The sequence below is a fragment of the Equus asinus genome, chromosome 8 (assembly GCF_041296235.1).
Source record: "Equus asinus isolate D_3611 breed Donkey chromosome 8, EquAss-T2T_v2, whole genome shotgun sequence".
In the NCBI taxonomy this organism is placed as follows: Eukaryota; Metazoa; Chordata; class Mammalia; order Perissodactyla; family Equidae; genus Equus; species Equus asinus.
Genome location: NC_091797.1, coordinates 75,746,384 through 75,770,292, shown reverse-complemented (window position 1 = coordinate 75,770,292; position 23,909 = coordinate 75,746,384). Strand labels below are relative to the sequence as shown.

General features: G+C 48.4%; 1 protein-coding gene across 20 annotated transcripts in view; it reads right to left on the bottom strand.

Annotated features, from left to right (window-relative positions):
• The window catches only part of PITPNM2 (phosphatidylinositol transfer protein membrane associated 2), a 145,085-nt gene that overhangs the window by 38,139 nt on the left and 83,037 nt on the right, over window positions 1-23,909 (bottom strand). For 19 of the 20 annotated variants that reach the window (XR_011505310.1, XM_044775975.2, XM_044775972.2 and 16 more), the window contains one exon: window positions 927-1,099. Coding sequence is in view for 19 of the 20 variants with exons in the window: in XM_044775975.2 (XP_044631910.1) it covers window positions 927-1,004 (78 nt within the window). In the remaining variant the exon portion in view is untranslated. Of the gene's footprint in view, window positions 1-926; window positions 1,100-18,674; window positions 18,697-23,909 lie in introns of those variants that run through there. The other variant, XM_070515923.1, reaches the window with a different exon arrangement.

Sequence of the window (23,909 nt, the reverse complement as noted above, 5' to 3'; positions counted from 1 at the left end):
GTCATGTCTGGGCCACAAACAGCCAGATCCTAGGGCTCCTGATCCCGTGTTCCAGGTTCGTCAGGCACTGAGTAGGGAGGCTTGTCACAGGAATCTGTCATCCTCAAACTCATTCGTGACTCTGTAAATCAGCCCCAAAGCTGACACTGCCGTTTCCCAGGCAGCCTAGGGTAGTGAGGAAAGTGTGGACCTGAGAGTCGGGAGAGACGCGATGCTCTTGGGCAAGTCATTTAACTTCTCTGGGCCTCGCACCTTCCCGTCTGTCAAGTGGGGTGTTACGGACGGGATGTTTGCTTCCCTCCAAATTCACACATTGAAGCCCTAACCCGCTATGTGATGGTGTTAGAGGTGGGGCCTTTGGGAGGTGATCACATCATGAGAGTGGGGCTTCAGGACAGGATCAGTGCTTTTTTAGGAAAAGACGCCACTGAGCTCCTGCACCCCTTCCACCATGTTGTAGACACAGTGAGAAGGTGGCCGTGTGCAAGCCAGAAAGAGGGTCCTCATGGGGGAGCTAAATCAGCCAGCCCCTTGATCTCGGACTTCCAGGCTCCAGAACTGTGATAAGCAAAGGTCTTTTGGTTACGCCGCCAAGTCTGTGGTATTCTGTTAAGGTGGCCCGAGCTGACTGAACAGGAGGACCATTTCTGGACCAGTGCGATGACAGGTGTTAAATGCAAGGAGCGTTAGTATCATCAGTGCTGGCGAGACAATCCAGCTGCTAACACCCACAGCGTGCCACTGTGTGCCTGGCATCGTGCTTGGAAGCCAGGACTCCATGCAACTCAGATGTTTACCAGGAGCCCACCTGGAGACACGGTGCTGTGTCTATCATGTGGGTGTTGTCTCTCACAGTGTGTGTCTCAACACGTGGGTGTTGAGAGCTGCTGTGCGCCCAGTGCCACCGCCCCGGCCCCACGACCCACCTGTATCATGTACAGCTGGGCGATGCGGTACTCCTCCACAGTCATTGGCAGAGGAATCCGGTATTCCTTTATGATCATCTTGGAGTCCAAGCCTTCCCGTCGATGGGGAACTGCGCGTTGGGACTTCTAGGCGAGGGTCCTTAAATAACCATGACAAAATTCACCAAGGACCCCTGAAAGGGAAAGAAGGGACAGAAGAGTCACTTTCTGTAGAGGCTGGTGGCCATAACAGCACAGGTCAGGCCTGGTCTAGACCCGAGGCTACAGTTCTGTCTCGACTCCACCATGGGCCCACCGTGTGACCTTGTGCAAGTTCTCTCACCTCCCTAGCCTCCATTCTCCTTGTTTGCTAAACAATCTTGTAGAAGATGTGTATGCTCTGACCAACCACGGGGAAATAAAGGGTTGCCATCCTACAGGTGGGGGCCGGGCAGTGGGAGGGTGCCGCATCCCGAAGAGCAGAGAGCACCACACTCCTGTTTTACGTGCAGTTCTAACAAGCTGCAGCTTCAGTCCCCAGGCCTCTGGAGGAGCCGGAGCCAGGCGCTGGGACGGCAGCAAGTGACGATGGCTGGCTGTTGGAAAGACGGCAGAATGAACAAAACTATGTGAAAAACGGATGCGAGAAATTAAAAAACCAGTGGTCTGGGACCCTTCAGTGTCGGGGCCATCAGCTCTGTTTGTGTCACCAGACACAGATGGCATTGCTGATTCCTGGCAGAAGGTCCTGAGTCACCCAAAAGGGGTGATCTTAAGCGTGGTTTCACTTCAGTCCAACACAACTATTTATTTATTTAGTTAGTTAGCTATTTTTTTGAGGCAGATTAGCCCTGAGCTAACATCTGCTGCCAATCTTCTTCTTTTTTGCTGAGACAGACTGGCCCTGAGCTAACATCTGTGCCCATCTTCCTCTACTTTATATGTGGGACGCCTACCACAGCGTGGCTTGCCAAGTGGTGCCATGTCTGCACCCGAAATCCGAACCGGTGAACCCCGGGCCACCGAAGCGGAATGTGCAAACTTAACCGTTGCGTCACCAGGCTGGCCCCCAATGCAACTATTTATTGACACCTATTCTATCGCTAACCTTGGGCTAGGTCTTGGAGGTAGAAGAGATAAATACGATAAATGGGTGGCTAGTATAGCATGTGAATTATATCTCAATAAAGCTATTTAAAAAAATAAGCAAAGCACTCATAGTAGGTTCTATTTAAGATGACAATATATTTGATGAAGACTTGCACCTAAAACAATCAAATTTTTAAAAAACCTTAATGCTTGAAGGAAACATTCTCTCAGTTATCTGGAAAATGAAGTCACCCATCATAATTCATGCCCTAGATGGTGGGGGCTTTGCTGTCAATGCATCTGGTTACCCTTAGATTACATGCTATTAACTGGAAGCTGAGTGAAGGTTTCCAACATAGGTAGTGGCAGAATCAGGATAGCATTTTGGAAGGACCACACCAGGGACAGCAGTCGGTGAAGATTCACAGTGACTGGTGGCAGGGCACCAGCTGAGTGATAAGAGCGACGGCCTGACCAGGCAGGCAGCTTCCCTGGGGCACCATCTGAATGAGGCCTGAGCATCTCCAGGCACTAACGCATTACTGGATCTCTAATGAGACTGGGCAAAGCGTATATACCAGAACTCTCAGGACAATCAGTACACAGGGCTGAAAGAAATTCTTTAATAAACCACGGAGGGAGAGAGACAGAGGGTTGGGGGTATTATATAAATGGGCCAGAGATGGTCCCTGTGTTATCAGCCTAAAATGACCCCCATGTTATTTACTTCTTTACAGCAGGAAGAACTGTTAGCTCAAAGCCCCAGCACCACACTCAAATCCTCACACATCCAATTGCTTTAAATACAGTCCAGATAAACATCTTTTTAGCCAGTCAGAGAGTATCTCCTTTATATACCCAACATCTGCTAGCCACAGATAACATTAACCCCGGGGCCATAAAGACTCCAAATGAGGGAGGTCTGCGACCTAGAGGCCCCCCATCATGTTTCTGAACGACGTCACCTAGATAGGTGAGCCCCTAGTCCCACGCCCCTGTCCCCTCTGGGTGGTGGGCCCACATCGCTGCATCTGGAAGGCCTCTTGCTAGGAGGGACTCTCCCACTGGTACAACCTGTCTCAGCACCACCTAGTAAAGCTCGTCATTACTGCCCCTCCTGGTCCTGGCTCTTCCCCATTAACCCCGAACCCAGGAGATTACCACAGAGGGGAGGGGTTGAACTCTCCAAGGCCATGCTCAAGTGCAAACAGATCACTGCTAACCTTCCTCCAAGGTAGGTGGGTCCAGCCCACAGCTGAGAGGTCATGCGGATTCAGGGCCCAAGCTGAAATTGTCCAGGAGGAGGAGAAAGCAAAGGTGTAGGCTGCCCCCACTTGGCTCTGAGACCTGCCTGCCCCAAGGCCCACAGGTCTAGGCTCAAGTCTGGCTGGAAGCTGAGGCCACAGGAGAGAGGAGTGATGCCCCTTGAGCCCCCACAGCATCACCTCCTTCCAGGAGAGGGTAGGAAACAAGAGCCTGTGCTCAGCCGAGGCAGCAAGGCATCCAAGCTGACACCTGGATGGACTTCCAACTGGCCAGAGGGTAGGGGAGGCACTCGATTTGGGAACCTCTGGACTCAAAGGAGAGAGAACCACATGCTTGGGAGAAGCTGGATGAAATGAGGACTGGAGACAGGGAAGGGAAAACCAAGATTCAATGAAGGTCGTGTTTCTGAAGCTTTTCCACATCGTTTTGTGTGCTCCTTCTGCTGGGGGGAACAAATTCAATGACCCAGAGACCCCTTGGGCAAGTCTCATTTCCTCATCTAAGTAACAGAGGTTAGCCACAATCTCTAAACGTTCTTGAGAAACTCTAGAAGTCTGAGCAATCTGCCCTTTTGGGGTCTCAACAGCTCATGGTAAATGACCTGCCCGCTCTCCCCAAACACAAGCCCAACCAAGTCCATCCAGGGGCTTCTTCCAGCCCACCAGGCGCTGTTGCCAGGCACTCAGGGGAGGGGGCAGGATGGGGCTGGGTTACATACATTCCTCAGAAGCCCCATCTCCTCCTGACAACCCCCAGCTTCCCCCCATTTTAAAGCCAGGGATGAGCTCCCAAAGCAGGAGCTAGCACCCAGACGCTGGCTTGATCCTGGGATTTCGGAGCTCTGTGAACACGTCTGGAACAGGTACAGAGTGACCATCACCTCCGCCTTAGGTCTCAGCTTTCTCCTCCCAAAGACCAGCTGCCCGGTGAGCTGTCATCACGCAGGCGGTGTCCACATCTCCATGTGCAGGCAGAGGGCACAGAGACAGAGGGGGGACACAACCCCAGAGGTTCCAGAGGCCCTTCGGCAGCTCCAGCACCAGGAGAGCTGGGCTGGCAGGCAAAGCTCAGGGCCGACCGAGGTCTGGAGACTGCCAGACGGCGTGAATGCTTCGGCTGAAGTTGCATCTGCGGCTGAGTTAGAGGAAGGCGGCTGCGCTTCTGCCCATGAGGAGCTAGAGAGGTACAGAGGTAGGCACACAACTAGGACGGAACTTCCTTCCACAACTAGAAGAACAAAATAAAGCGTTCTGTATAGTTACCGGTAAGTGCACAGGTGGCTAATTAAATAGGAGAGAGGAATCAGGGCTCTAAGAGCGACACAAACGGGAGAGGAGGTCACAGGTGCAGCCTCTCTTCGGGATGCGAGTTGAAAGCCTGACAAGGCCTTTACTAGCCATGTGACCCCCTCAGGACAAGTTTCTGTGCCTGCTGAGCCTCAGTCTCTCCATGTATAAAATGGGGATACCACCACCTGCTGTCCAGAGTTACCATGAGTATCACAGAGATGATAAAAGTGCACCTGCCAGGAGTGGTGTCCATCACTCAGGCCAGAGGGGACTGGAGAAATGCTTCATGGAAGGTGGAACTTTCAAATGACGTGAGCAGGCTGTTTCAGGATTAGTGAGATCCTGCTCACTAATTAGAAGGACATGCTCCAGGAGAATGAATAGCATGAGCAAAGGCCCTGAGGCAGGAATGTCCAGAGCCATTGGAGTGACCTCCCACTGGTATGCCCCCAGCATCACGATGCTATGCCCTGAGGGGCTGGGGCTGGGGTGGAAACACTGAGGTCACCCTGCAGCCACTGGCCACAGGGCAAGACATGCTCAAGGCTGAGATGAGGCCATTCCCTGCAGCCCAGCGTGACAGCCCACCCACATGCCCATGGAGTTCAGTGTTAGGGGTGGGACAGGAGCAGGCTGACAAGAGATGGTCACTTGCTTCCAGGAGGGTTTTGTCTCTCGGGGGAGAAAAGACGCACTCCCCAGACAAGGCATGACTATAAAGCATAAGTTTCACAACCAGCACTTCCACACAGAAGCAAATGTCATCATCTAAGCAGCCCCCATGGAAGGCATGCGGCCACCCCCGCCGCCAGGGCACCCCTCTGGGAAGCCTTCAGAGCTCTGCTCCCCTCAGGCCAGTCCTGCAGAACTTGGGGACGGACAGGGGTGATCGCTGAGCGCTGGCCACTTTGGGTGCTGTCCTTCAAGGCCGACAGCCTCTCGTCTGTCAAGTACTAGCATTTTATTTAGTTAAGAAAGAAAGTCAGGCCTGTTTCTTTCTAGTGACCCCTACAGTAGTCGGTTCAGAAATCTACCCTGACTTACTGTTGAAGATAGTGGAGTCGGAGCATTTCCATTCTACCTTCCTCCCTCCAAAACAACTTGAAACTACTAAAGGGGAGAATTCACCCCCGCTGATGATATGAGGGAATGGCTATATCTTCAAACCTTTATCCATGAGGGACACTAGCCGGAGGCCATGAAGTCTGAGCTGGGAGGAGGGAGCACGTTGAGAGCTAACATGAGCCACCTTGGACCCCAAATAAGTATCACCTCCTGGAAGGTGAGGAAGGCCACAGTCTTCCCACTAGCATGATGAGATCTAGGGCGGTGGATGCCCCCAGGAGAGGACAGGCATCTTCCTGGTTTCCCCCCCCCCACTTTTTATTGAAGTATTACAAACATACAAAAAAGTGCACATATCATAAGTCTAGATATATTTTCACAAACTGACCACATCCATTGGACCAGCATCCAGATCCAGAAACAGAAAATTAACAACTCCAGAAGCCCCCCTTGTGCCCCCTTCTAGTCACAAGTCCCCAGCCATGGACAAGCGCTGCCCTGCCTTTTGCCTCTTCTGTACTTGAAGCCCATGAACTGCCAATATCCACTATCCGTGAGCTACAGAACGAGCCTCTCACGTGGAATCACAGTGCACACACTCTTGCGATCCTGGCTCCTCTTGACCAACATCACGCTCACAGTTGTTGATCCGTCCAGGGTGCGGCACATAGTTGAGGACTACTCATTCTCATCGCTGTCTAGTATTTCACTGGGTGAATGTACCATGATCGACTTAGCCTTTCCACTGTTGATGGGCATTTGGGTAATTTCCAGTTTGGGGCTGTGAACAACTGAGTACATGCAGAGATGTGATTTTACATTGTGGAATGGAAGAAGAGTGAGAGCTGATGGGAAACTCACGCCAACATGCCATTTCTATGACAGAACCTAGTTTTCCAGGGAAGGGAGATGCCAGGAGTGAAGTGGGGCTCGGGAAGGAGAAGGGGCAGTGAGGCCCTGGTGCTAATACAGAGAGTCAAAGAGCTCAAGAGCTTTGCTGTGAGCCACGATGACCGCAGGAACCCTGAAACCCGAGGGAGATGGAATCCCTGGGCGCAGGATACGTAACAGCTCTCGGAAGAGAATCTTCCAGACAATAAATCAGCCCAAAAGGCAGCTTCAGACTGCACCAGATCACTCCCCACATTTTTCACACACTGCTATTGAGAAAGCAGGTAAAGAAGAATAATTAGAAAGGAACCCACGTGGGTCCCACGCATTAAGAGTGGGGGGCAAATGAAGAAGAGAGATCACAAGAGGAATCATCTGGAGAAACAGAGGAAGACTTTAGAAAAGGAGTTCTCCACAGACTCAGAGGAGCTACAGATGTAATCTCTTAAAAACTGGTGGGGGCAGAGAGGTGGAAGAAAGGAGACACAGACGTTAAAAAAGAATTATTTGACAACAAAAAGAGATAAAAGCTGAGAGGTGAGTTAGCAGAGCTCAGGGGAAAAATGAGAAAGAAAAATAAATACATCATAGATCTTTTTTAAAAGCCATATTATAAGCAATGAAAAAATAGACAAAGCACAGTGTGAACAACTAGACGTGGTGGGCGGCCTTGAGGAAACCACACAAGATTAAACGGAAAAGACTAATAAGACAGAATGATAGATACAGAAGGCAAAACGAAATCCAACCTATACATAATGGCTGTGATTCTTGAAAACAGAATAATAGAACAGGGGGAAAGAATATTCAAACATATACAGTCATGTGTTGCTTAATGACAGGGATACATTCTGAGAAATGGGTCATTAGGCAAATTCATCGTTGTGTGAACATCATAGATTTACTTACACAAACCTAGATGGTATAGCCTACTACAACCTAGGCCATACAGTACTAATCTTATGGGACTGACTTGTATATGCAGTCCATCATTGACCTAAAGGTTGCTATGGGGTGCATGATTGTAATAGAAAAATCCTCCGAAATAAAGAAGACTTGACCCTGCAGATTAACTGTCATTCTGTGGCCCAGGAAAACTTGATGATGTAATGAACACTGAGACATCCTAAAAAAGTTACTGAGCTTAAAGGACAAAAAAAGAATCACATAACTAAGGGGCATAGGGCAAAGGGTTGAGGAGAATCAGGATCCCCCACAGCAACACAATTTCAGAAAGTGGAGCAATGTCTACAGAGTTCTAAGAGAAAGAAATTATGAACCAGGATTTTATACCTAGCAAAACTATCCTTTGAGTGTAAAGTTAATAGACCTTCTGAAACATGAATTTAAGAGTTTAGACATTCATAATGTCTTTAAAAAAATTACCTGATGCTGAAATCCAACCAACCAAAAGATAAATCAAAATAAGTTCATCAACGGAGAAATCCTGGTGAATACTGAATTAATATTTTTGAAATTGGGGCAATTATGGTTATTGAATAGAATACAGAAAACCTTGACAATGTACACAAATAACGTAACTAACAAAAATTGTGAGTGGAAGAACAGAGGTGGATGATAATTTCTTTGGTTCATTATGTAGGTTAAAAAATTAATGAGGAATGAATAGTAAGAGCACAGGAATTTTCAGGGCAGTGAAACTATTCTGTATGATACTACAATGGTGGATACATGTCATTACAGGTTTATCAAAGCCCATAGAGTGTACAAGACCAAGAGTGAACCCTAATGCACACTACAGACCTTGGGTGATAAGGATGTGTCCATGGAGGTTCGTCAGTTGTAACTAAAGTACCATCTGGTGGGGGATGTTGATAATGGGGGAGGCTGTGCATGTGTGGGGGCAGGGAGTACATGGAAAATCTCTGTACCATTCTCTTGATCTTACTGTGAACTTAAAACTGCTCTAAAAAATAAAGTTTATTAATTAAAAAAATTAATCACTCCAAACTTCTAAAAGTTTTTCTCTTGGAAGGCAGATTAGAGGTTATGAGGGGCTAGAGAGACAGGGGAATGGGGAGTCACTGTTTAATGGGTACAGAGTTTCTATTCGGAAGATGAAAATATTTTGGAAATTGTAGCGCTGACAGGTGCACAACATTGTAAAGGAACTAATGCCATGGAATTGTACACTTAAAAAATGGTTAAAATGGCAAATTTTATATCATATATATTTACCACAACTTTAAAAAATTAATGTAACATACCAAAACCCATTGAATTGTACACTTTAAATGAGTGAATTGTATGGTATAGGAATTACATCTCCATAAAGCTGTTAAAAAAGTTTTTCTCTTTTCTCCCCTTAACTTTAAGAACTATTGTCACTTAAGTTAAAGAAATGTTTTTTTGAAATTTAGCAATTCCCTTCTGTTTCATTTTAAATACATGCAAATAGGTGACATCTTCGGTTAAATTCAAGTAAAATTAAATTTGATATTTTAAAAATGCATGTAAAGTATGATTCATTTTTTTAAAAAGTTATTACTACTCTGATTGTACCTGTCTGTTTGTATAAAGAGTCTGCAATAACGTTCACTGGATGCTGCTGGTGAGGGTTATCTCAGATTGATGGAATTTTGGGCAACTTTTACTTGCCCTTTTCTATGTTACTCAACTTTTCACAAGGCAGCAGCAGCAGAGTTTGAACAGTATGTGTATAACCAGCTAGAGAAGGACCAGCAGTGTAGTTGTTAAAATTACAGGCTTTGAGTCAGCCAGACCTTCCACTACCTCCCAGCTGTGACCGTGGGCAAATAGCTTAATCTCTTTGATCTTCCATTTTATCTTCTACAAAATAGGGGTGAGAACAGCACCGACAACGTTGGGCTGTCTTGTGGATTAAATAAGATAATTCACATAAAATGCTTAGTCCAGTTCCATCCAGCACTCAGCTAGCAATTAGGAGGTGCCACTGCACTGCGCGGGGTCTGGAAGGCAGGTGCCTGGGGAATGGGGCCTGTGGGCTTCCTGGCTGGGCTGCCTACCCCAGGTGCAGACACGAAACCCACTGCCATGGGGGAAAGAAAGACAGCCCAGTGCCCAGGGCACGGTGTCCAAAGGACAAATGGCCCCTTGGCAGGTCCTGGCTGGCTCTGCAGCCAGAATGTGGACCTGTGGGGGCATGACAGGGTCCCCCTTGCTTTATTCTGGATGAGCCCGAGGCAAGGGGGACAGCAGACTCCAGTCCCACAATGAGAGAAGGCAGTATGACTTGTGTGTCTGCCTGTCCCCTGAGCCCCCCTCCCCCAGCAGCTGAACCCTCAGACAATCTCATTACACCCACACTGGCTGCCTGGTCAGACACACATTTCATCTCTGGTCCCGCTGGAGTCGTGATGGGTTAGACAGAATTATATTTTACTGCTTTCCACAGGGCAGCTTTCAGGGCCTGGCACAGCGAGAGGGAAGAAAGAAAAACACAAGTCTCGAGAGGCCCTTCAGCGAGGGAAGCCAGGCTAGGAGCCTGGGCAACCACCGCACATGAAACCCACCCACATGCACATCCACCCAGGCCCTCGCCCGGGAGGACAGGACGGACCCTCCAGTGGGCCTCAAACATGGCACTTGGCCCCTGGTCTCTAGAAAAGCCATGGGTTTTCAGAACCCCTGTATTCACGACCCTACAAAGGACCCCCAGTCCCCATGTCACAGTGCCTTTGAGGAAAAAGCAGGGCCAGACAATGTCAGAGTGGGGGCCACTTGGCATGGACATCAGGGAGGCCACCGCGGGGGGGGTGCGGGGGGGTGAGACCTGCCTTGGATAAGGTGCAGACCAAGGCTCTGGCCACAGCAGATGGCGAAGGGATGTCACCCTACTCTGCTTCAGGCAGCCTGTCCCTCCAGAACCCACATGGGGAAGACAGAGAAGAGGGCTTGTAGGTGACAGTGAACACCTGATTCCACCTGAGAAATCGAGGGGAGGGTGCCTGCTGGGGCCTCCCCGGCTGGGAGCCTAGAGATCTCAGGGACCTTCTAGGAGTAGAAAGCCATTGCCAAGTGACAGAAACAGCTTCGGCTCAAAGGGCAGAGGGGGCCAGGCTCGACAGCCTGCGGTGAAGACTGGTGGGTTATTAGGGTTTGGCTCAGAAGGGTGGGCAGACAGAGCAGGTAGGAATGCAAGACAACTCCTCTAGCAGAGGCCCTGGCGAGACACCCTGACCGGGAGGGGAAGCAAGAGAATTGAGTTTACAGAACCTAATCTGTTTTTCCACGATTAGCTGGGGGTTGACGTCACAGATGGAATTTAGGAGTGAGGCTGTGCAGAGACTACAGAGGATGGAATCTGTCCAACGGCAATTCAGCTGCATTCTGGCCATTAGGTCTGGAAGCTACTCCAAGCCAGGCCAGCAGAGCCGGCTTAGATGTTTGCAACAGTGGGGAGGGTGGCTGGTGGGGACAGGGGTGCTGCGAGCAGTTTCTGGGGCCCTGGGACTCAAGGACTCTGGTGTGTCTGGAACATCCCTTCTGGTTCCCTTGGGTCTGTCTCTAGGAAAGCTTCCTCTCCTACTCTCTGCTTCCCAAACCTGGGGACCCCCAGTAGGGGCCAAAGTAGGTAACATTAAAAGAACTTCACCTGCCCCCATGTGGGCAGCTCTCCCCCATACTCTCCCCCTACCATCTCTATCTAGGGAAGGCAGGCTCCAGATGAATGGGAGGGGGCGATAGGGCCACGGGAGGGGGTGGAGAGGAAGGGGGCAGTTCTTTGTGCCCCAGGGACCAGCTCTGGCCTAGGGTAGGGTGAGGGAGCTTGTAGATGAAGTGAGCACCAATCAGCTGCCTCTCTGTCCCCTGGGGGTAAAAGCAGGAACCAGCACATCCCCCAGAAAAGTCTGAGCTGGAAGGAGCTGGCTGGGGCGTCCAATCCTAGCTGCTGGAGTAGTTTCATCTATATCTGTTAGACACTGGACTTTCACCAGATTTCTTTGGAAGAAACAGTAGAGGACCTCTACTCCAGTCCAACCATCACTTTATAAATGAGGAGACTGACGCTTGGATCTCACAGGTGTCAAGAGCTGGAGGACACAGCCTTCCCCCACTGTCGCAGACCCCTTTGAGAGAGGACCAAGCCTCTCTCCATGCCCCTGGCCTGAGCATTGAAGGGGGGCCCCATGGAGCACCAAAGCCCCGGGCACCCCTGCAGTCACCGACATCCCAGGGAAGGCCATAAATCTCATCGTTGTATGCCCAGAGTGCCAAGCTGGGGATGACTGCCAAGTCACTGCGGGACTCTGTCATCAGACCCCACGAGACAGTGGCCACGTGGGGGCACCACAGAGTGTGCAGTGCTCTGGCTGGGGATGTGTGGTGGGGGTTGGGGGGGACCTTGAAAAATGCTTGAGGATTTTGGAACATTTCATCTGTAACACCCCAACCCAAGCAGCAGCCAAGGGGCTCAGCGGGGAGGGCTTTTTATCGCCATGGTGCAGACAGCAGGGCAGGCCCAGAGAGGGCTGGCACCCTGCTCAAGGACAACCGCAAGCCAAGGGCAATTGGTACCTCGATTTTACATCTCCTACTTCCTTGCTGGGCCTGCCAGCTGCAACCTCACTTGTACGGAAAAGGGGAGAGGAGATCTGTATGGGAGGAAATGAAAACTGAGACCCAGATCTTGCAAGATGAGCACGAGGGGCCAGGTCCATTTGGGGACCCTGCTGGTCTCTGCCCCAGGGAACATCGCCATGATGGCCTCTGAGAGGTGCTCCCCACAGCCAGCACTGAGTATAGCTCAAATAAAGCTGGCTCGTTCAAACAGAATGCCACTGGATGCTCAGATATGACAATGGAAACGCAAACCCAGAGAGACCTCCACAGACAATCTGGTTCCCAGCTGAGGCTCACGCAGTGGTTGCAAGGGTTTGCTCAGGGGCCCCCGTTTCCCGTTCCTGGTCACCTCCCCGTGGCGCTGCTACTTCAGCAGCAGCAGCACCCAGATCCTTCTCCTGTCAGTAGTGCACGAGTCCGCTCACCTAATGTCCTGCGTCTGGGCATTCCAGGAGCATGCTGGCCTCAGAAACAAGCACGCCTTTAGGGGAGAATGCCCCCCAGCTACCGGGGCAGAGGGAGGGAGAACCCACCACCACCACCACCACCACCCCCACCTCCCCCCCCCCCCCAGATGCTTGGAGGCAGGAGCACCTCCAGGCAGAAGGGCTCTGTTTAAGCTCCATCCAGCATGGGGCTGGGCTCATTGGCAGTGTTGGCTCTGCCGCAGGCCGGGCCCCAAAGCACCTCTGCTCGTTACCCCATAGAGAAACTGAAGCTTTAGGGCACCCCAGTGAATAAGAGGCAGGGCTGGGATTTTCACCAAAGCTGATGACCCCTTGTTATGATAACGAGGATGTGATAATGATAATGTAAATATGGTGACAATTGCAGCCAACAGTGCTGAGTGCTCACTTCTCAGGCCAGCCCAGGCTCCAGGTTTTGCCTGGACACCTCGGGGTCCCAGCCCCCAGCGATCCTGCCACACGGACTCCATTCCTGCACTTTCCATTGGCTGTTACACACCTTCTCCTGATCTTTCTTATTTCCTCAAATTCCCACCATCAAATCCACTAACCTGCCTGCACCTGCAGCTCCTGGGACAACGGAGGAACATCTCTGGTTCCCACTGGAGGCCGACCTGCTGCCTCTCGTGCACTGGGTCCCACTCTTGTCACTGGAGAACCTTCTCTCGCAGTTAACTGCCCCCCATCAGTTTTCGCCTCTCTATTGGAGCCCCCACCCCATCAGCATGGAAACATGCAAGTAATAGCTCCCACATTTACAAGAACCCCACAGCTCTCTTAACTCCACTTCCTTCTCTCTTTATTGTAAAAACCCTCGTAAGAGTTAGGTATATTTGTGGTCCACTTTCTCACCTCCCAATCTCTTTTCAAACCACTTTACCCCACCACTCCACTGAAACTACACTGGTCAAGGCCATCAGTGACGCCCGCAGGGCTAAGCCAGTGGCCAATTCTCAGCCCTCAGCATCTCCAGCCCTTGGTTAATTCCTGCATTTAACACACAGTGACGAAGTGTGTATGGACCGTAGGCAGGCAGCACAGCTCTTGAACAGATTCCTGGCTGGACAAGGTTCTCCTGGGCCAATACACTCACACAAACGTCTGCTCGGAGCCCACTACGTGCGGATTCCAGTTTGTTCCGAGCCTAACAGCCATCAGCTGCAAATTATGATTTTTTTCCTTGTTCCAAAAAAGCAGCTGGTGTTGTGCAGGCTGCAAGTAGCCCTGAGGGGCTGACCCAGTCCAGAGGGGCCCAAACCAAACCCCACGTTGGCGTTTTAGGAGCCGGTGTCCCTGCCCCTTCAGCCTACCCTACTCGTGGTGCCCCGAGCTCTGAGCCCTCACTGCTCCTTCTGCAATAGCTACAGCTCAATGGGGTGCAGGCCCAGGGAAGCAACAAAGCCCTTTAGCTCCAAGAAACTGCCCACAGGTCCCCATAGTGCCTAAAACCGTGTTTCCCAAGCTTGATGGATCCAGTAGCCAACTGCAGTGCTCTTTAAAGATCCAGATTCTGGAGCAACTGAAGGCTCAGAGCCTTAGCCCCACCCTCTCCCCGCACCCAGTTCTTCGTACACACCATGTGGATGCAAGAGAAAACATACAGTGCGCCCAGTTCTGACTCTCCTGAAGGCCCTACCAGGGGCTCGTCACGCCCTACACCTAGCCATGAGCATCACCAGACTTTCTCTTGGTTCCCTGGCTTAGAAAGCCCTTCAGTCATTTTATACTCTCAGGCTACACGAACAAGTTATGAGTTACTTAATCCTCACGACGGCCATGAGTTAGATCTATTACCCCCATTTATCTACTTGTTTTATTGAAATATAATTCACATACCATACAATTCACCCTCTTAAAGTATACAATTCAGTGGTTTTTAGTAGATTTACAGAGTTGTGCAACCATCACCACTATCTAATTCCAGGAACATTTCCTCACTCCAAAAGGAAACGCCGTACCCATTAGCACTCAATCTCCATCCCCCTACCCCCACCCCCGGCATGCATTAATCTTCCACCTGTTTCTATGGATTTGCCTATTCTTGATATTTTATTTAAATGGAATCAAGCAATGTGTGGCCTTTTGTATCTGGCTTCTTTCACTCAGCATCATGTATTCAAGGTTTGTCCATGCTGTAGCATGTGTCAGTACCTGCTTCCTTTTTGCGGCTGAATAATATTCGACTGCATGGCTAGCACACCCATTTTTACAGGTAGGATGCCATGGCTCAGTGTCATTATAAGGTACCTCGTCCCCTTGTCACTCAGTCAGTGGTGGACTCAGGGTTATCCTTCTGTGCAGCCAGGATAGAAATAGCTTAAGAATCGAACAACTGTTGTCTAAATTTATATCAGTTTATAGAAATACATACCCCTAGCATGAACAATAGCATCTTATGGCTTACAAGTGTTCTTAGCTTTGCATGCTTGCTTTCTCAGATCAATCCTCCCAGGTGGAAAAGGCAAGTGTGCCCCATTTTTGGAAGGAATCAAAACTTTAAGTGGTATATTCAAGGCTAGAGACATTTATTGATGGATTAATGGTGGCTGAATCCGAATCTGGATATAATGGGAGAGAACAGGACAGTTTTAATTTTTTTACAAAGACGTGTGATTTAGAGAAATAATTTTTGGTTTTTTCCTTCGGATTATAGTGACTGCAAACCTTGGTGGAGCTGAGGGACAGTACCCCATAAACTCCATCTAGGAACAATCACTGGATTTTATTTTAAGGTTTTATTTATTTTTTTGAGGAAGATTAGCCCTGAGCTAACATCTGCTTCCAATCCTCCTCTTTTTGCTGAGGAAGACTGGCCCTGAGCTAACATCCGTGCCCATCTTCCTCTACTTTATATGTGGGACGCCTACCACAGCATGGCTTGACAAGCGGTGCCATGTCCATACCCAGGATCTGAACCGGTGGACCCCGGGCTGCCAAAGCAGAACGTGCAAATTTAACTGCTGCACTGCTGGGCCGGCCCCCTATTTTAATGTTTTTGACTGATCTGGGAAATAAAGGTCAATATTTCTTTCAAAATATAGACTTCTTGGTTCCAGCTCAAATCTGCTGCATTGCCAAGGGAGGGACCTGGGAATACGTATTTTTAACAAATTCCCGTGGTGGCTTATAAGAGTAGGAAAGTTTGCCTGGAAGTTAAAATCTCCACTCTGTAACCTAGCAAATAAGATCCTTAAACTCTAGTCTCAACAAACCCCTCCATCCTCCCCTCTCAGCAAGAAATCTTATGCTGGGGCCCCTCTGAACTTCAAGCATCCAGCAGTGTTGACTAAGCCAGAAGTCAGACTCTGTGCTGGCTGCTGGGAGTCGAGGGGACCAAGATAGAGCCCTCAGGGACTCTCCTGGCTACTGGGGAAGACGTGAGTCATGAAAGACCTGATGAGGAATATTACTCAGCCTTCAAAAGGAAGGAAATTCTGACCCCCGGCCCCTGCCAGCCTGCCTGTCTTGCAGTGCTCCAGCCACCCGGGCTGCCTCCTCTGCTTGGAATCTGCCAGGCTAGTTCCCGATTCTGGGCTGCTGCCCGACCCTGTGGAGGAGGAGCCCCCTCCTGCCCTGCTCGAGCCTCTGGCTCACCACGCTCTGGAGTGATCCGATTTACTCATACTGCCTCCCTTCCCCACAGCGTGGGTAACCCTAGGCCAGACACCTCGCCTGTCTTGCTTGTGGCAAGAAGAGGGCCCGGGCAGAGGAAATGAGAGCAAATGTGTCTGATTTGTCTTTGCATTCTCAGCACGTGCTAGGGGGCAGGGGCCTGGCACTGAGTAGGTATTCAGAAAGGCTTGCTTGGCACATGTTCCTGAAACCCCTCTACAGGCAGATAATGCCACTAAGCAGCCAAAGTGCTAATTACAAATGCTCTGTTAGCTGCTCCTCAGAGCATCCACAAGATTCTCCAAGAATAGCGCACTCTCCCTGCCACGTCCCTGGAGTAACAAACCCGGTTTCTTGACAGCGTCTATGACTCAGACTGTTCATGGAGCCAGACTTGCCTCCCCCCAGGAGTGCATGCAGGGGCACAAAGCTCAGACAGGCAGGCAGACAGAAGGTCGGATGCTGTTAGCCATGGCAGGGTGTGGGGGGCGTCTGGCCTTCTCAGGCCCTTCCTGTGGGTTAGGTTTGGGAGATGAGTGTGGCCCTGAATGAGATACACCAGTGCCAGGTGGCCCAAATGACCCGAGAGTGGCTGCCACCTGCTCTCAGATGTGCACAGTGCCTCACAGTTTACCACACTCAAAGTCAATGCTCAGAAGCAGCCAGGGCAAGGCAGGAAGACAAAAACCCAGGGGGGCTGAGCCATTTGGAAAGGCCCCACAGTGAGTCAAGGGCAGAAGGGCACCAGGATCCACATGTCCTGCCTGCGATGGATCGGGGCTTGGTCTACTGCGCCCCCAGGTAAGCAAGGCTCAGGTGCCTCAGGCCACCAACAACTGGGTCTAAATGCTCAACTCAGAAGGGAGTGAGCAGGCCGGGCTGGATCCTGGACCCAGAGGCCCAGCCAGTGTCCCCAGGGGTAGGTGTGCACACACGAATTCACATGTCTGTACAATTTTGCCCAGGCCTAGCTCCATCTCACTGAGTGGTGTGGCCTTACAGCCAGGCCTCCCAAGGCTGCCAGGGAACATGACATGCTTGGAAAGTTTCCCAGGTAACTGGTCCTACTTTACAGAGTTATTAGCTTCCCTTTATCACCCCATAAAATCCTCCCGCCAATGATGGATGCCATCCCTCTCTGGGGAGGGAGAGAGGGAGGAAGGAAAACACAAAGGAAAAACACCACTGGTCAAATTTGGAAAGCTCTATGGGCCCATAACTTGGGAATAGAAGGCATCAGAGGTCGCTGGGTTGCACAGTCTGTGCACTGCCCAACACCAAGCAGTAACATTCTCATGGACTACAATAAGATCGGCACTGCCTTGAGATGAGTAGTGTAGGGAAAGGGTTCTGCTTGATTTGGGGCAATGTTCTCAATAGTCTCAAGGTGCTCTCCACCTTGTCCTAGAATGAAGACCCCTCAGTTCTCAGGAACTGCCCATCCGTAACCTGTGGGTAGGAGGAACTGACCAAGGTTGAAAGGGAGTCAAGGTGAAGGGTTTGGTGTCTCTGAGTCATTCTGGGGGCTGGGCTGGAATCTAGCTCTAAGCTCAGGACTTGAGAGAAGAACTAGCCATCGTTTATGAGCTGAATTTCATTTATTTCTCCAGCATTCTCAACCTTCTCTCCAAACTAGTCTCCATTTCCGCCTCTTTCATCAATTCTGGAAAACTCTCAGCGATTCTCTCTTCAAAAGTGGCCCCTGGCTTATTTTTCTCTTCTCTTTCTAACCTCTGATTAGATGAGTGTTAGGCCCTCTCCTTCTGCATGTGTTTCATCTTCCCTTCAGCTTCCTCTTCTTTCCAATGTTGCATTTGGGTGATTTCTTCACATCTGGCTTCCAGATGCTAATCCTTTTCTTCACTTATGACTACTCTCTTATTCAAGTTCTGTTTGGTTCTTTTTCCAATCTGCTTGACCATTTTTTACACTTTTCTATTTCCTGCACACATGTTCAATGATGTCTTTTATTTATTTGAATGCATAGTTATTTCATCCACTGTGTGTAAACACTGCTGTATCTGAAGTCCTGAGGGTCTGTCTCTGCTGTAAATTAGTGGTGCTGGCTCTGGCTGGCTCACAGTGGCTCCTCACTATCGTGCTCGGTTATTTTTGACTATTAGCTGCTCATTTTCTGTGGAGCTTATCTGTAGAAATCTTTTTTGTTTTGCTTCGGTTTTTTTTTTTTTTTTGAGGAAGATCAGCCCTGAGCTAACTACTGCCAATCCTCCTCTTTTTGCTGAGGAAGACTGGCCCTAAGCTAACATCCATGCCCATCTTCCTCTACTTTATATGTGGGATGCCTACCACAGCATGGCTTTTTGCCAAGTGGTGCCATGTCCACACCTGGGATCCAAACTGGCAAACCCCAGGGCCCCAAGAAGCAGAATGTGCACACTTAACCACTGCACCACCAGGCCGGCCCCTGTAGAAATCCTTTGAGACTTAGGACAAGGGTCTGATTTTCCTCAGAGGATTTACATTTGCTTCACCAAATGCCTGGGTTCTTACCCACCCGAGCTCACCTGGAACTTCCAGCTGGAGGTCGTTCTGATCTGCCAGGAAGTTTGGGTTCACCCTTCACATGCTTCTGCTCTCTTCCTACTCCAGGACAGACAGAAAGGGTGTTTGTTTCCTGGGGTGCTGTCCCAAAGCCACAAACTGGTGGCTTTAAACAACAAAAGTCTATGCCCTCACAGTTCTGGAGGCCAGAAGTCTGAAATTCAGGTGTCAGGAGGGCTGGTTCCTTGTTCCTTGCCTCTCTCTCAGCTTCTGGAAGTTGCTGGCCATCCTCAGTGCTCCTTGGCTTGCAGCTGCATCATTCTAATCTCTGCCTCTGTTGTCACGTGGTCGTCTCCCTGTGTGGCGCTGGGTCTCTGTGTCTTCACATGGCGCTCTTATAAGGACACCAGTCACTGGACTAAGGGCCTGCCTACTCCAGCAAGACCATATCTTAACGTGATCACGTCTGCAAAGACTATTTCCAGATAAGGTCATACTTACAGGTTCCAGGGGTCAGGACTTTGACATATCTTTTAGGAGGACACAATTCAAACCACACTCTTTCCATCAAGTTGTACCCTCTCTGGGCAGCTTGGACCTTACAATCTCTATGTTTTCTTTCAGTCTGGCCTGGCTTTAAAAATTTTGCTCTACCCACCACAGCACACTGCCTTCCTTCTGTCACCCCAGCACAGGGTCTTCCTTCTATCACCCCAATAACGGGGACCTGGCCCACTGCAGCCTCACCTGTGAAATACACTCAGGGATGGTATGTAGAAGGACAGCATGACAAAGTTCTCCCTCGGCTGCAGGCAAATGGCATCCATTTGTCTGTTCTAGGATGAGAACAATCTTAATTTTGAACAACTACTACTAAAAAAAAAAGCAAACAGTTAATATACTAAATTACATTAAATTTTTTTCTAATAGTGAATCTTCTTTCCATTCTTGGGATAAATCCTACTTGGTCACGCTGTATTATTCTTTTACTACTTGGCTGAATTGAATTTGCTAATATTTTATTTAGGTTTTTTTTCTAAAAGAATTTAGGTGTCATTCAAAAGTGAGAGTGGCCTGTAGTTGTGCTGAGTTACCCTCTGATTTTGACACCAGGGTTCCTTGTAAAATGACCTGTAATATCTTTTTGCATGCTCTGAAATAGTTAACGTAATACAAGAATTATCTATTCCTTGAACAATTGGGAGATTTTTATCCCTATTTTAGGGACAAATTTATTTTCTTGATGAGCCAATTTTGGTAGTTTTTATTTACTTATAAAATCATATACTTCACTTAGATTTTCTAATTAATTGGCCAAAAGTTGCATATAATATTCTTTTCTTTTTAAAATCTCTCTGTAGTTGTATTCTCTTTTTTGTTTGTGTCTTCTTTTTTTTTTTCTAATCAGACTTGCCAAAGATTTTTCTCTTTTATTAGCCTTTTCAAAGAAGATGTTTTTGGAATTACTGATGAATTGTACTCCACTTTCTGACTTCATTTTTAATTATTTCTTTTTACCTTCTTTGAGCGTATTTTTCTAGCTTCTTGAATTGAAAGCTAAGTTCAATAACTTTTAGTCTTATGTATCACTTCATAAATGAACTTAGGGCTATGAATTTTCCTTTGAATATGGATTTGGCTTCATCCCATAGGTTTTTACATTCAGTGCTTTGCTGCCATTCATTTCAAATACTGTTGTTTAAAATGTTCACTTTGACTTCCTCATTTAACCTAAGAGTTATTTAGCTTTTGTATATAATGCATTGTTCTTCGAGATTTTTCTATTGAAAATTTTATTGAGATCATTGTAAATCACATGCAGGTGTAAGAAATAACAGAGAGATCTCTTGCACACTATCCAGTTTCCCCAACGGTAACATTTTACAAAACTGGAATATCACAACCAGGACATTGATAGTGATGTAATCCACAGATTTAATCAGATTTCCCCACTTTCACTTGTCCTTATTTGTGTGTGTGGTGTGTGTATGTATTACGTTCTATACAATTTGATCACTGGTACACATCTATGTATACACCACAAGAGTAACTTTGGAGATTTTAAAGGCCCTCTATTGTCACTCTATGTTTGCCATTTTTTCACTCACAATATCATCAATTTTTATTTAATGTATTTGAAGCTACACTGTTAAGTACAGAAAGGCCATGACTTTTACCTTTTACCTTTTGAAAAGTAGAATATTCCTTTTATCAGTTTGAACAATTCCTTTACACCTAAAATATTTTTTACTTTTAGTTCTCTTTTCTCTGATATTAATATTGCTATATTTGCTTTCTTTGCTGTGTTTGTTAGGGATTTCATTCCTCATCCTTTTATTTTCATACTTCTTAAGCTGTTGTATTTTTTTTCAGTCTCACTAAAAATTTTTTTAACTTATTTTGAGAGACTATCTTTAATTAGTGAATTTAACTTGTTTGCATTTTTTTTTGTGCTTACTGATGTTTAGACCAATTCCTGTCATTTTCTATTTACCATATTTATTTTCTTTCACCTTCTTTGCCCTTTATTGGATTCATTTTGCTTTGTTAGATACACCTTTTTTTCTATAATAGCTTGGACGCTATGTTTTATTTTCATTTTTTCTAGAGCAGGGGTCAGAAAATTTTTTCCGTAAAGGCCACATAGTAAAACTTTCAGGCTATGTGGGCCATGCAGTCTCGGTTGCAACTACTCAGCTGTGCCACTACAGCATGAAAGCAGCCACAGAAAATACATGAACTAATGGTTGTGGCAGTGTTCTAATAAAACTTTATTTACACAAACACATGTTGGGCCAGATCTGACCTAAAGGCCATGGTTTGCTGACTCTTGTTACAGTGATAATCTTTAAATATTTAAACACACACAATTAAATGTATAATTCTCTACAGTGCCCAGATTTAACAAGGATCTATCTTTCCTTCCCCGATGAAAGAAACTTAACAGTTCATTCCACTTCCTCATTTATCCTCCAAAACTGTGTAGCTCACTCCAGAACCCCATCCTGGCTCCTCATGTCACATCTAGGCTTGGAGCACACCTAGGAACCTCTCTACCTCCTGGGTACACTTTTGGCCACTGTTTCTATTTTCAGTATAAACCCATTTTCACTCCATCTTTTGGAAATTCCTCATGGTTTCTTACCACTAAAGGCATCTCTTTGCCCACATGGATATTTAATAATATTTGTTCTATCATATTGAGGGATTTGGAGCAAGAAGGTGGCTGTGGTCTGCCCTCCATCTGGAAACTGTAATCTTGCCCCTGCTTAAACTTCCAGGGATTTTTTTCAAAACATGAGATCAAAGAGAACATGAGTTGGTCTTTTGCTGGTAGCAAATGCAGGGAGGCTGTCAGCAGCCGTGTCCCTCCACGTAGCCTGTCTGGGACAATGGAACCAGCGCCCACAATGGAATGGGCCTCAATAGAGCTGAATACAAGCAAAGTCTTGGTGACATTCGGATCTGTGACTCCAGCCGCTGCTGAGGCTGGCTGCCCCCGGCCTTCATCCTGTAGTGGCAGGTCCCCTTTCCACCAGAGCTACCTCAAATTGGACTTCTGTTTTTCACAACCAGAAAAGTCCCGACTAATAGTAGGATGATGCTCTTCTGCTGACCTTCTGCATGTTATCCACTTGCTCAGAAAACTTTTTCCTCCTAAAGGGCATAAAGATACATTTCACTCTACGCCAAGGTCAAAAAATGATTGAAAATTCAAAATCAGCTAAGTTGTTTTTTCTCTGTGTAATCATTCTGAAATCTCACAGTCTGCCTTCTGAGTCCACGTAAGTCGTGGGGAGTTGATCTGGTAGGGGGAAGGACACAGCTGGTTGGGGGTAGAGGGCAGATGCCAGGTGACCTGCAGTCTGGTGTTCCGACATTCACCACTCTTTCATTATGCAAAGACTTTATCCGTGAAATATGGGCACTTTCTGTGAATCTGGAGAGTTGCCCTGGGTTTCTAACAAGTCTAGGCCCACCTGCACGGGGCCTGGAACTACCACCTCCCGCCAGGAGGTGGTAACACCACCAGCTCTGCCCACCCAGTGTGCACACAGCACCATGCGGGCTTGGTGCTAAACAGACACAATGCTTGGGACTAAAATAAAACCCAGCTCGGTGACATCTTGACGCAGCTTTGCAGGAACAGCAGGCTCCCATGTACACACTGTCCCGCTCTGCACGCCTATTTGTAAATTAATCACACATCAGTAGACACATGTTTCTGGACCACTCTGAGGGCAGCTTGGGCCACGGGATCCTCTGATCAACTTCAAAACCAGGCCCATCCTTACAACAGATCCTAGATGGGGATCCTCCTTGCCAGACTCCTAGGCCACCCACTTGCTCCCCTCCCCTGCAGAAACATACGAGACGTCCAGGGCAGGGGGAACCCATGCCAGGGGCTCCCCATGAGCCTCATCTACAAAAGTGTTTCCAATACACTAATATGATGATTTTAAGACAGACAGACAGACACATGCTTGTAAGATGTTAGTGGAAGCTGTGTGAAAGCAAGATTAAAAGAAATGGAGAGAAGGTAGTTAAGAGAGTGGCACCTTTTTGTTATGTGTTCACACCCCCACCAGCCATTGTCAAGGGGCCCTGCCTCCCTCTGGGGTTATTCTCTGTGCTGTCAACCTCTCTCCACCTCTCCTCCCAGGTCCACCTGGCTACTGGAACACTGCCCGGTCCCAAGGCAGTTCAAGCTTCCTTGAGTTAGCCCTGAGAGTCCCTGGGTCCCAGACCCTGGCCCTGAGGTCAGGGAAGTGGTGGAAGGTCACTGGAAACATAACCTGGGCCACAGTTTACTTGTCTGGGAAGGAGAACTATCGCGTGAACTTTGCCAGAGCTCTTAGGCAGCGCTAGGCACCCAAGCGGAGGAGTGTAGGCTGATAGCACACATTCACGTTGCCTGGGAAACACACTCCTATTTAGAGCTGCCCCAGAGTGTTCTGTGCCAGCTTCTCACCGTGAAGGCTTCACATGAGCAGACAGACATGGGGACAGTGCACCTGGGCTGCTCACCCTGGAGGGCACCTTCACGGGCCTGGGTAGGTTTCTCTGTCAGCAGCTCTTACCAAAGCCAGGAGGCCCAGGATCAGGGCCTGAAGCATGAAAGAATAGAACTGCCCTGCCCTCCTCTTCCAACAAGTCTTCCTAAGTTAATGGAGAAAGGCTTATAGTCTTTTGTTCTCTCCCAGCCCTGTATGACACTGGACACTGTCCCTGTCCTCCCGGCACTGGGCCAGGAGCTG